At 36.5% G+C, this 13,381-nt stretch overlaps 1 protein-coding gene across 1 annotated transcript in view; it reads right to left on the bottom strand.

Annotated features, from left to right (window-relative positions):
* ARHGAP42 (Rho GTPase activating protein 42) overlaps positions 1–13,381 on the bottom strand; it is a 282,154-nt gene that overhangs the window by 126,816 nt on the left and 141,957 nt on the right. Inside the window, exon 4 of the mRNA XM_012770559.3 lies at positions 4,373–4,444. Within this exon, the coding sequence (XP_012626013.2) occupies positions 4,373–4,444 (72 nt within the window). The remainder of the gene's footprint in view (positions 1–4,372; positions 4,445–13,381) is intronic.

Raw genomic sequence — 13,381 nt, 5'->3', positions numbered from 1 at the left:
CTTAAAGTTAGTTCTCTCTCTTAACATATGTGATACTCAGGTATGTATAAATGCTTGTACACACACATATTTTTCCCATAATATCTTGCATTTGATTAGGAAGCTCTACCTATATTTTAGAGTCTGCCAGTCTATGCAGCAACAGGTATGGAATGTGCAGATATGACTTACAATTCATTCTCTCTGGGATCAAGGAAATTTCTAATACAGTCACAGAAATAGGCTTGTCAATTTATTCAAAAAGCATCCCCAAAAAGGTTAGGATTCATCTCGCTATATATTAATACTAATCTAGATATCGTCATACAGTGGAAATTCTAGTTGACATCACTCATTCTGAATACTTACTTCCAACCCATTTTCTATAATTTAAACTGGCACCAGGTCAGAAGATGAACTATAGACACCAAACATTCAATCCAACCCTCTGGCACATGTCATATGCCTGGCCTGCAATGCAATTCCACTCTGTATATACCATCAGACTAAGAACCTTTAAATAAATACATTCTTGACAACTGTTTACATATAATTCTTTTCATCTGCAGCTATTCAAGAGAGCAGGGCCCATCTCCTCCTGTCCTTCAGTTCAACAACCTCATCATTAATCTTTCTTCATGCCGCTCGCAGATGCACGGGGCTTCTTTCCCACAACTGTAACTCACTGACGGCCTCACTGTCCACAGCAAAGTATTAGGTGTCTCAAAGCTCCAGAGAACACACTACAAAGGAAATGTTTGTGGTCCATGGATCTTATCCACTTCAGTTAAATCGTATCATCTGGTTGTGAGGCAAAGGGCCACTTTGACTCAGCGTTTTCCACTCTGCTTTTCTCTGTGTGGACCGAGCTAAAAGAGGCCGCTGACTGCAGTGGAAGATTCTACGCTTAATTGACATCCCTACCTTCCAGCTGGCTAATCAGCTCAAACACTCTTGTGGGACATCTCCCCTGGAAGGTCTGTGAAAAGCGGCGGTGTCCCTAGCAGAATTACCTTTATGTGCCAATTAAGAAAATACTTAAGTAAACAGGGAGTAAAGCAATAGAAAAAATAAACATACCTTTCAAGTATGTTTATGCTACAAAAGCAAAAGAAAAGAAAATTGACCTCTAGATGTATTTCAGAAAAGCATGCCTGGTTTTAATTCACTATTCACTTTACAAAGCAACGATTACTTAGCAGCTTACAAACAATTTACTAGGAAGAGCATTGACAGATAAAGTACACAGACTCCCCACTGCGGAACAACCAAGCACGCTAATATTTATGTTCAAGACTCTGGCGTCATTTAATCACAAGTTTCACCTCCCAGTGAGTAGGCAAAGCCATGGTGCACTGCTGGGTGTTCTCAGTTGATCTGTCTAGCAATTGAGATGTTTACAAAACAAAATAAGATGGTTATTGCTACTCGTACCACTGCAACCATAGCTAACCTAAGCCTTCAGATAAGAATAATCCACACACAAATGAAACTTCGTCTTTTAGGTGGCCCAGAAAATGTGGAATACCCTGTACTAGGGAAAGAATTTTCCACAAAGCTCTCATTCAGTTTTATAAAAATATCATTAATGAAGTGAAGTATTATAAGTTGAAGCTCTGAAGTATTAATACAGTGGCTTGATTTCAGGTCCACACATTGACTTCCTAGCTCTATGTGGGTCACCTCAACATCTGCTTCATTTGTAGGCAAGTGCAACCGCAGTACCCACCTCGCAGGTTGCTTGTGATCATTTAATTAGGTCACAGATGTTCAGCGTGAATCTCTGCCACATAGCTCTCAACGAAGATCAGCTATTACCATTTTATAAAAGATTCCTTTTCTATGTGCTAGACACCATGTTCTTGTCATTTCTTCCTTCTTTTGTCGCTTCCTTCTCAGACTCCTTTCCTGTCTATCTTTCCCCAGACTTGAAATGTTGAGTGTTTTCAGCTTGTAAAGGTGCTGCATCCTCTTGACTTCTCTGTCATTCTGTTCTTTCTCAGAGGGATCTAATCTGCTCCCATGATTTTAATGAAAGCCTAGGACACAATTCCCAAATGTATATTTCGAATTCGGGTCTGAACATACACCTGTCAACTCAACATCTCCACTTAGATGTCTCAGAGGAACCTCAAATTCATTCATTATGATTAAAAACTCAACTCACCATCACCATAAATGTTGCCTGTCTCAGTAAGTGGTCCAGTATGCAATCTGGAACCCCTTGTTCCTCACTTTCCAATGTGTGACCTATTTTCCTACTGTTTCCAGTAGGACACAGCTCTCATGCATCTCCTTGTCTCCACAGCCACTGTCACCTTCCCAGTCTAAGGCCACTATCCAATACCCTCAAACTGTTTCGCCACAGGCTGTCATGCCTCCTCCAATCTGGACATGACATGCAGCTAGAGTGACATTTAAAAAATACAAATATGATAGCACTCTCTTGCTTACAACTTTTCTATTGTCTATCCGTGCCCTTAGGGTAAGGAGCAAAAATACTGTGGACTGTTTACAAAGCTGTGCACGTGGCCTCCGCCTCCAGGGTCCTCTGTACTCCACTAAAATGTCAGTCTCTTTCCACTGCCTTCGTCAAGGCCTTTTATTCATAGCTTTTCTTTCTTTTTTTTTTTTTTTTTTATAGGTAATTTATTTTTTAGAGTTGGGGTCTCACAATGTTGCCCAGGCTGGCTTCAAACTCGTTTTTTTTTTTTTTATTTCGGCATATTAGGGCATTCATAGCTTTTCTGTTCCCTCTTCTTGAATATTTGAAAGGCTTTTTCCTTCCTGCCACTGAATACCCATTCCTAGCTATTTCTTTCGCATCTTTTAGGTCTCTATTTAACCAATACTTCCTGCAGATGCCTTTCCTGATTCTCTGGACAAAGTCGAGTCCATTAATTATACCCTTGCAAAGTGTCCTGCACATTTCTAATTACTTCGATGCCTTTTTTTCCACAAAAGATAAATCGGGACATAAGTGCAGGGATCATGTCTGTCTTGTTTACAGTTGCATCCCTTAATCTTATCAAACACCATGCTTGCCACGTGTGGGCCAACCATGAGACTGATAGATATTTGCTGAATTAACTAATGCAAAATGGTTCTGGTTGAGTCCCTCGCTCGATAATTGCTCACAATTGGAGGAGAAATGCACATAAAACTCTAATTCAAAGCAGACTGTGAAAACTTATTACAGGAAATAAGTACATGGACTGCTTGATCTTATGAGAAGAAAAAAAAATCAGTTCTGGAAGGAGAATGGATACAGGAGAGAAGGCTTTTTTCTCCTACTGGGGTTTGAAGTAACCATGGAGAGCTGACAAGACTTCAAAAAGCAAATGGTGAGAAATATTCCAGGGAGAGGGGAAAGTCTAGGCAAAGACATAAAGTCAGGTACATACAGAGATGGGTAAACTGTGCCTAGTGGTGGTGAATGCTGACATGTAGCAAGGGGCCAAGCTGTGGAAGGCTTTCATTATCAGGATTAAATTGTCAAAGAGAACCATTAAAGGTTTTATCATTGGAAGAATGATATAATCAAAGATGGCAAAAATTTCTTGACAGATTAGAATGGAGGTGTGGAGACCAGCTAGTAGGCTATTTCAAACATTTCAGATAAAAGGTAAAGAGGAAAGGAGTAGAAACAATTCTGCAGTAGACTGGACAGCACTGCTGGAATGGAGAAGGGGTGTGTGGTTGACCACATGGAAAACCCAAACAGAGAAAGGACAGGGGAAGGATGGGAGATGATAAGTTCTGTTTTGGAAACTCTAAATTTTTTTAGCTTCCATCATTAAAATATGGATCTAAGAAAAAGGATGCAATCAAATTTCAGATGATCAGGCTCAGGGAAATTGTAATTAGTCCATAATCAATTAAACATTGATATAAAGGCTTTGCAACAAACATTTCTAAAGTTTTTCAACACACACATATTTTTATTAACAATGAAAAAACACAGTAATTTTTTATATAATTACTGTCTGAATTTTCAGTATACCATGTGCCTAATTTTTATTTTATTTAGGAAGGAACAAAGCTTCTCATAATTTTACTGTAATGTCATCCTCTCTTCAAAATAGGTAAGTTCCTGCAATTGCTAGGATGCGAGAAACTCAATTATAACATGCTGACTATCTCTCAGTAGAAGAATAATATCTTTAAATGTTAAAAAGAATTCCAGTCTTTGTAATAGGCTCTGTACAAACAGCTTAAAATGACATACAGAATTTTTTTTTTCTTTTTTTTTTTTTTTTTTTTTGCTCATAACAGACCTGGAGAGACATACAGAATTTTTAAAGTTCATTCTACTTTCAAAAACATTAACATCTGAAATTATGTCATCTTTAATTATCAGGAGAATATCTGAAGAATAAAATGTAACACTTACTTTTGCTGCGCCTATCTGTTCTTTTCGAAATTTCTCAAGTGGCGCAATTAATACATCATTAGCGTTTTGAATCTGAAAATAAAATGCACATATATTAAATTCTGTAAGATTTCGTGCCAACAACATTGAAAAAAATATTCAGTATAGACTGTTTTTGTTGTCTTGTTTGCTTCTATAAAAATACCTTGCATGTATAAAATTTTTCTCCTCTGCAATTAAGCCGTTTTCTCACATTATTTCCCTTGATTCTAACAATAATGTGAATATGAAAACAAGTACTTATTTTGGTGAAATCTTAGTTTGAATATTTAAATTTCTTCTGCTAAGATTTAACTAAGAAACAGCATGTTGGGCATTAAATTTACAAATACCTTTAGTTATACTGGTTTAATGCAGCCAATTCAAGCATCATTTTAAAATTAAACCATATAAAAGCTCTTCCATTTTGCCACTAAAATGCTGGAATTCTACAGCTGCAAAATAAAATAAGGCTCATTTTTTTCCCTATTTAATTAGATTCTTCACACTTGGGATTTGCCTGAATGTTCTCATAACATTTCTAACCTGATTATAATAGTACCTGATTTCATTTTAATGAAAACCTTTTTATCCCCAAACTCCAAATTGGGATTTACTTAAACTTTAAAATGAATAATTTCTTTTCATATTGATCTGCAAGAATATCATAAGCGCAAGATGCAAACGCCAGGGACTGGATGCAATGAGATGGAAATTTCTATGGATAATATTATGCTGAAAGGGAATCTTGATTAAAAACAACTTTTAGAAAGCATTAAGATAAAAAGGAGGCTCAGTCAACAAAATTTATAATTTATTCTACCACTATGATAACTGAACACGATCTATTACATGTAATTAGCAAATACTACAATAAAGAAAAAAGCCTATTTTTAACATATATTGCCCAGTTTTAAGATAGGTTAAAGGCTATATAGGAGTTTCTTGTCCTATTCTCTTATATAACTTGTAAGTTTGAAATTATACCGGAATATAAACATTTCAATAAAAGGGCTTTACTTTCACTTGTTTTCATTAAACTGGTTTGTCTCTAGGTAAGTTTTATTTCTTAAATTCCATAATTGAAGTGCACAGAGTATACACACAAAAAATAAGAACTTGAGCGTTGATGCCACCTTCTATGAGCCTGTCAGTCTCCACCTGCAGAAAAATGAGATGACAGATCTTGAAAGGAGGACCTGAAATCCTGTGCTGGGAAAACATACAAAATAGATCAATACTCAAAATCTTTTCAAAGACATTGAGGGCCAACCGTAGATATCTCTGACATCCATCACCTAATCCCCATTCATGAGTTCAGACAGGCATGCCTCCAGATTCACTGTGCAGGCGTCCTACTGGACAGAAATGATTGGAAATAGTCGTAAAGCAGCTCACTTTTAATTCTCTCTACAATCTTTTTGCCCCCATGAAATCCCAAATCTGTGTGTGTGTGTGTGTGTGTGTATAGACATACACATATATTCAGATTTTACAAAGGTACTAAATAGCTGATTCAACCTTTAAAGCTAAGTTCGCATAAGGGGAAAGACAGTATCATGAGCACTTTAGTGTAAACTGGAGTAATAGCAACATTAAAGGCTACCATTTATTGAATGTTTATGTTGAAAACTGCAATGTATTAAACGTTAGGGAAGTTAAACTGAGAGATTTCTCAGGTGGTGAAAACCCTAGCAATAATGAGACTGAACAATGTGACGTACAGTACAGTGCTTAATTATATAGTACATGCATTTAAAATTGAGAATACCTGGGCTTACACCAGGATCTGTGGCTTATGAGCTGCTATTCAACCATTCTGAGTATCAGCTGATCATCTACCTAACAACTTAGTTCTAAGGACTTAAGAGATAATGAATGTAAAACACTTAGCTCAGTGCCTTATATATAATAAGTGCTCAAAAATGATAGTTTTCAGTATTTCTAAATAATGTGATTATAAATCTCTTTCTATATCTGCTTAATACACTTCTATACCTGAATCCATTGTATTGCTTTTTTGGTTGTGGTATATCTACATGCAATTATGAGAAGGCATTTTCCCATGAAAGTCTTGTAGATGGCCTTGGCTCTTTCGTATCCAATCACTAGGTATTTTTATATATATTAAATGTATGTCCCAATCACAGTGCTGAGATCTGTGGGAAAGGAAAAAAACTTAAGGTATGGGCTAAACCTTCCAAGAAGTCTATATGAGAAGAGAAAAATATGTCAATGTATTCATGCCACAATTTTAGTAAAATTGAAAGATGAAACTTGATTACATGGAGACAAGCTACGTGATAAACTATGCAGAAACCCTTACAAATAAATTAGGATTTTGACAACAAAAAAGACCCATGAGAATTAGTCAAAGAAATGTTTGGATGGTTGATATTAATTGGATACACCAAAGAGAAAGAATATTCTAGAAACAGGGAACACCATGAATAAAGGCAAGAGAGTAGAACTAAGCACGGCATGTGGAAAGAGGCAAGTGCAGTACAGAAAAGTATTTACTGAGCATTCATTAAGAGTCAATCATGATTGCGAGTGCATTGACCAAGTTACAGGCCTTCAGTGAGCTTTGCTAAACTGGGAATAGTGAAATAAATGTGAAGCATGTCAAACAGTGTCTGGCACATAGCAGGCCCCATGAAAGTACTGTATGTTGTTATTATTATCTAATAAGAGCATTATCTAACTGGAAAAGGTAGTATACACCATCATTACTAGTAGGAATCTCAACTGAAATAAGGGAAGGCTGGATTATACCTAAAATGTAGTCAAAGAAGCCTTGATGTGGAATCGCTGCTGGCTTCTGAACAGAGGAATGATGTAAAAACTTTTTCTTAAAAAGCCAGTAACAGGTGAGAGAATTTTGACACTGAAGAGATGGGACAACATAGGCCAGCTAAATGGCTGGGAGAGGAACTCAAGTCTGAACTGATCAGGGACAAGACCCTGCAGTGTAGACAGATGGGTAGAGCAAAGGATTCCAGGGACAGACCAACCAGAAAGAGGGAGAGGAATCATGGGGACACTAAAGTTTCTGCCTCAGATACTGGAATTTTGGTACCACATTCAGAACTGGGGTAAATGAGGTAGGGGGTAGGCTTGGTAGAGAAAGAACAAAGATGATGAATTTTACTATGGATCTATTACATCTGAAGTCACTGGAACACTCAAAGGATTCTGTGACAGAAAATCCCTTCTCCCAATGGTAGAAATAATCAATATGAGTGAAGTTTTTTAAGTGGGAAAGAAAGGATTATGAAGGAATACATAAATGTATTCATTCAACAATTTCAGGAAAATTAAAAGATGAAACTCGATTAAGCTGAGGGGCTGATCTCATATACTAAGGCCTTGGCATTCACACTGATATCTAATGGTTTAAATCTCTGCTAAAACCTTTCTGTGGCTGTTATATAAATATGACCTGGAAATAAAGCAAAAGCTGGAGACAAGTACTATTTCCTACCTCCATTTCTTCCATATTTCTTGGTTTATTTATCCTTGTTTTTATATTTGCTCCATTTTTTCCCTTCGTTCTCCCCTCTGCCCCCCCCCAATTCTTTTAATGTGAAACTGAAGGAATAAAAGAATAAGAAGTAGCAAAGGTACTAAACAGAAAAAAAAAAAAGAAGGGGAGAAAAATATCCAATAGGGTGACAGAGATAATAATAGAAATGATTCGCTGAGTGTTTCCTATGTGTCAAAGACTACACCAAGGTCTTCCCAATATGGAGATTCAAGTCAATTTCATGAGTAATGAAGCCAAACATCTCAAAATCATCTGGAATATATTAAGAACTTGAGTGTGAAAGTTAGACAGACCCAGCTTCCTTTGACTCTCAACTCCAAAATTGATAACACTGTCTTCATCCCTATCTCTTAAGTTTTTATAAATATTAAAGACAAAATAAATATATATAATTTTAAATCACTAGCATAAATTTGGCATATGGCAGGCTTTCAATAAATGTTAGCTTCTTCAAAGAATTAACTGAATGCCTACTCTATGTTCATAACTGTCCTAAGCAGGTCTTATAGTTGCCCCCAAAGGATCTAAAATGTAGTTATTCAAAGCTAAAAATTAGAATCCAAATTAATGTAACAGGACGGTACTTCTCCAGAGGAGAGGCCTAATAGGAGTAGATAACCATGAACCTAAATCTTTCCATAAACAAGTAGAACATGTGCATGACGTTACATCTGAACTATGATGCTGCTTTTGTGGGCACTCAATGGCTGCCGTTCACAGTAACGTGAATTTAAATTCAAGAGATCAAAATGGAAATGCCAGCACTCAAAGGGCACTAAGTGGATTCACAACCTGATTTTCACTGTTTCTGATCCTCATCTTTGTGTATCCCCCAGGGACCACATGGCTTTCATCCCTACAACACTGGTCAAGAATGTAGATGAAATTCTTCAATTCTGAAGTAATCCAAGTGTGAAGTAAAGAAAGTGTTAAATTTTTGGTAGGATTAAAAGAGTGGCTCCTGCTATTGCATAATGAAAAAAAAAGAGATATACAAAAGGGTAGATATCCCTTATCTAAAATGTGAATGAGAATGCAACTGTGGTGAAAAACCTTGCCAAAGTTAAAAAAACAAATCTACAGAAATGCAATTTTGGCTCCCATGAAACTCTTTCACCCCAGATTTACAAAACAGGCTTGATGAAATTAATTCCAGAAGAGTAATACTGGGGAGAGAGAGGGGCGTGGGGGAGGGGGATCAAGTCACAGAGTTCAGGAGATTCAAGATCCCCTAACACTGTGGAATGTATGACTGCTCAATCTTACTAAGCTGCTTCAGAAAAAATACAAAAGTAATTTTAACACTCCTCCACCGCCCCCCCACCAGATATTAATGATAGTTTCACTTCTTGAAAATGCCTTATTACGGTAATTAAGAAACTTTTAATTCCTAGCTATTTCCTAAACCTTGGGTCTTAACAACTTATTTTTGTAGATACCGGTCCATACTTAAAGTTAAAATTAATTTCACTTATTTTCAATAGAAGAGAAGCAAATCTGTTTGGTGATGCTTTACAATACCCACATTTACCAGGTGGACACACTTTAACTGTGGGTAGGTTACATTAAGCCAGGCGACTACGTTTCCTGTCACTTTTCTTTTGCTATTTCAAGTGGTTCTAATCAACAGCCACAAGGGAGTGCTCATAAATCACTCAAAAGTAATGGCTAAAAATGTTCTTATGTGGCTAAAAGAATGATTCTCCAAATACGTTTGGGTTTCTTTTTTGCCACATATACATGAATCATAATTTTCTATAGACCATGGATTTTCAAGTACTATCCTATAGGAATTCTCAGTGCTAGCTTTTCACTGCTGGGAACTTTACCACACTTGTTCACTAAACATAGTAGTAAAGGAATGAAAGAAATCTGAAAGGTAATTCTCCTTATGGTTATATTCCTAACACTTCCTCTTCCCTTTTCAGGATTTGGTTAAAATCCAGTGTTTTTGGTGCCAGTCACTGCTCATCACTAATTAATGCCAGTATGTCCCATTATCCTGTCACTTAATAGACAGCACCAAGGTAAAAACGATTATGATTCTCTAGCTCACACTTTCAAAGAAAACAAAAAGTTTTGAAGGAAAGATTTAATGATACTCTGCAGTACTATTTAAAGCAAATGCTTAAAATTACAAGAGACGATGGTATTTATAACAAGAAAACATGGATGGTATAGCTTATTGCTAAAATTAATTTCCTGTTTAGGTGCCAATATAGCCAATCCGCACAAAGTGGAAAGATCACAAAGGTACGTAATAATGACTGGCCTGGACATAATGCAGAAGGTATCTACATATTCTCCAATGTAAGAATGGATTATTTTCCCATTGCTATTTGCAACTAGGAAATCACATCTGAGTTCTAATTTGGGATTCCAAGCAAGCATCTCTCTTCTGTCTTGTCCCAAACCCTGTCCACTTCCTCCCACCTCAACTGCTTCTTAGAACGAAGCTCTGGCAAGGGGTAGGGGATGGGCATTAGCCTAGGGCTCACTCCCAGGTATTAGGCAATTTAACTCTCCAAGGCTACAGAAAAGACAGTCTTTCTCTAGGTCAGTAAACCCAGAGTACCTCTAAACTAGAACTCAAAGGCCAAAACTTACATCAGGTGCAGAGAACAGGCAATATGAACAGGTCCTACATATAAGAAGCAATCAGAAGTCAAAAACTAAATGCATTTCACTTTATGTCCTTTAATGTGAGCAAATTACTCTGGAAAAATGTATCTTTATCTAAAAAAAAAAAAGTGCTATGTAAGGCTATCTGGATACTACAGTCATCCATTTAATTCCTACTTGAACGTCACTTGTTACTGCAGTATTTGATTATTTTGATTCTACTTTACAAGCAGTGTTTCATTATAATCCCCACCCCACTGGACCTCCTCTGTTAAGATTCACCTCTCACTGGAATTTTACTTCCACTTTTCTCTATTTTCATCAGCAATAATATTGATTTATAATATACTTTTTCTTATGAAAATATATTTAGGAAAAGAAATTTAAGTTTTTGGAGAATTGTGTATATGAATCCCCTCTTCTTTCTCAGAAGGTAAGTAGAAGCAGATGTGCTCTAGGAGAGCGTTCTGATTTGTATCTAATTAATCCCTGGCCTATCAGGGGTGGAGAACCTTTTCACATTGGAAAGCCGCAATAATTTAGCTAAAATCAAATAAGGCTGCAGTCAAAAAACTTCAATTAGATATACTTAAAAATGTACATTATTTTGTAAAAATCTAATTAATATGTACTTAATTTCAAAAAATGAAAAATATTTGTTAAAGTTAACTAAACTTTTAATGATTTTGTTGTGTCTGCTTTTTGTTGGAACTCATTTGGTTGCAGCATGGAGGTCTGCAGTTTCTTCTGATCTTCTGATTTATCAGTCATTTGTGGCCTTAAAGGAGCCTTGATTTGAGTTAGGTAGTAGAACAGAGATTTGGAGCAATAAGTGGTGAAAAAGCAAGAAAGCATTTTTCGTGCCTGTTGCTGAAGGTATTCTGCATTTTTTCATACTTCTACTGAATCTTTCTTAACATCAAACAAAGACTTTAAAATGTCATCTACTGAGCTCAAGCAATTCCATCTATAGTTCTTTAGGTGCCTTGGTAATATCAACTAGGTGAAGCTAAATGCTAACTTTTTTTTTTTTTTGAGACAGAGTCTCACTCTGTTGCCCAGGCTAGAGTGAGTGCCATGGCGTCAGCCTAGCTCACAGCAACCTCAATCTCCTGGGCTCAAGCAATCTTGCTGCCTCAGTCTCCCGAGTAGCTGGGACTACAGGCATGCGCCACCATGCCCGGTTAATTTTATATATATATTAATTGGCCAATTAATTTGTTTCTATTTATAGTAGAGACGGGGTCTCGCTCTTGGTCAGGTTGGTTTCTAACTCCTGAACTCAAACGATCCGCCCGTCTCAGCCTCCCAGAGAGCTAGGATACCAGGCGTGAGCCACCACGCCCGGCCTGAAATGCTAACTTGAGTGTGATGTCATAGTTATCAAAGTCAGTGAACCTTTCATTGTATTCTCCAATTAATAGGTCTATAACAGTTGCATATTCTTCAAATGATTTGCATGTATCATCCTGCTCATCAATGACCTTTGCTAACTGGGGAAAATGTTCACCTGAAATTTCCTTTGGAAGAAGTGTTTTGAAAAAAAGATACGTTTTTGAAATGCTTGGATTTTTTGCCCTATAGCATACATAGACTTAGTTTTACCTTGCAAAGAAATATGGAAGTTGTTTTGACATGATATCACACATAAATACTGCATTCCTATAGAAATCTTTCAAAAATTCACACTGCTGATTGTTCTTCATAAAATTTAACTATCTGTTCTCACAGAGATAAAATTTTGTCTAATATCTGTCCTTGAGATAGCCAACACATTTTAGAATGATAAAGCAAATCCACAATGAGCACCTCATCCTTCAATTTCAGCATGTTATGAAACGTATGATGTTATGTTGCATTTGCATGGATATAGTTAATAATACTTATAACTTGTTGCAAAGTGTCACTTAAAATAATAGCTTTAGCACAGAGATTTTGTTGATGCAAGATGAAAGAATGAAAAGAAATGAGAGTATCTGGATCTTTTAATACTTTATCTGTGCAATAAACCCCTTCATGTTTTCCTGTCATCGAAGGTACACTGTCTGTACATACACTAAGTTACCAAATTTGGTCCAACTTCACATTTATCTCGAAAATTGTTGAAGATATCTAGTCCCTATTTTCTGTTTGCAAGAGTGCCCAAAGCAAGGAACCCATTGCAGTAAAGAAAATCTTTTCTTATGACCCAAATGAAGTATAAAACATACAAGTCAAAAGCATCCATTGATTCACTGAAAGCAACTGAATATTATATATTTTCCCCTTGAAGCACTGTTTTGTTTTGTTAAGTTGAAGGCAATTCATGCTGCCAATCAGTTACGGTTCTCCTTGAAAGAGGCAGTTGTTTGTACTTTGAAACGTTATTGGGATCGAAGCATCCTACAACTTCGAAAATGCATTCTTTCATAATTTCTATATCACTGAATGGCTTCCCTTCTTCCCCAAGTATGTAAGCTACTTTATGAGTTGCTTCAGTGGCATTATTTCCAGGTCTTATTGGTGCTTAAAAGAAGTGTCTTTGCTCTTGCTTTTCATTTTTTAATTTCTGCAATACAACCTTTCTTGCCTCTCTAATTTAAAATATCTGTGGTCTTTATGAGAATTATGATGTTGATGAGCATTGAATTTCTTTAATGTTGATACTGCAGTATCACAAAGCAAGCAAATTATCTTCAGCAGAAACAAGGTAATATTGCAATTCCCAACCCTCATTAAAAATCCGTTTTCTTTCTTTGGTGTTCTCTTGGTCATGAGCCCTCTTGACATGAAGGGCTGTTAGGCAGAATTAAAAAGTACTGTCAAACTGTGCAACTATGCAC

The sequence above is a fragment of the Microcebus murinus genome, chromosome 4 (assembly GCF_040939455.1).
Source record: "Microcebus murinus isolate Inina chromosome 4, M.murinus_Inina_mat1.0, whole genome shotgun sequence".
In the NCBI taxonomy this organism is placed as follows: Eukaryota; Metazoa; Chordata; class Mammalia; order Primates; family Cheirogaleidae; genus Microcebus; species Microcebus murinus.
The sequence above is the reverse complement of the archived record's forward strand: the minus strand, read 5'-3'. Positions and strand labels throughout refer to the sequence as shown.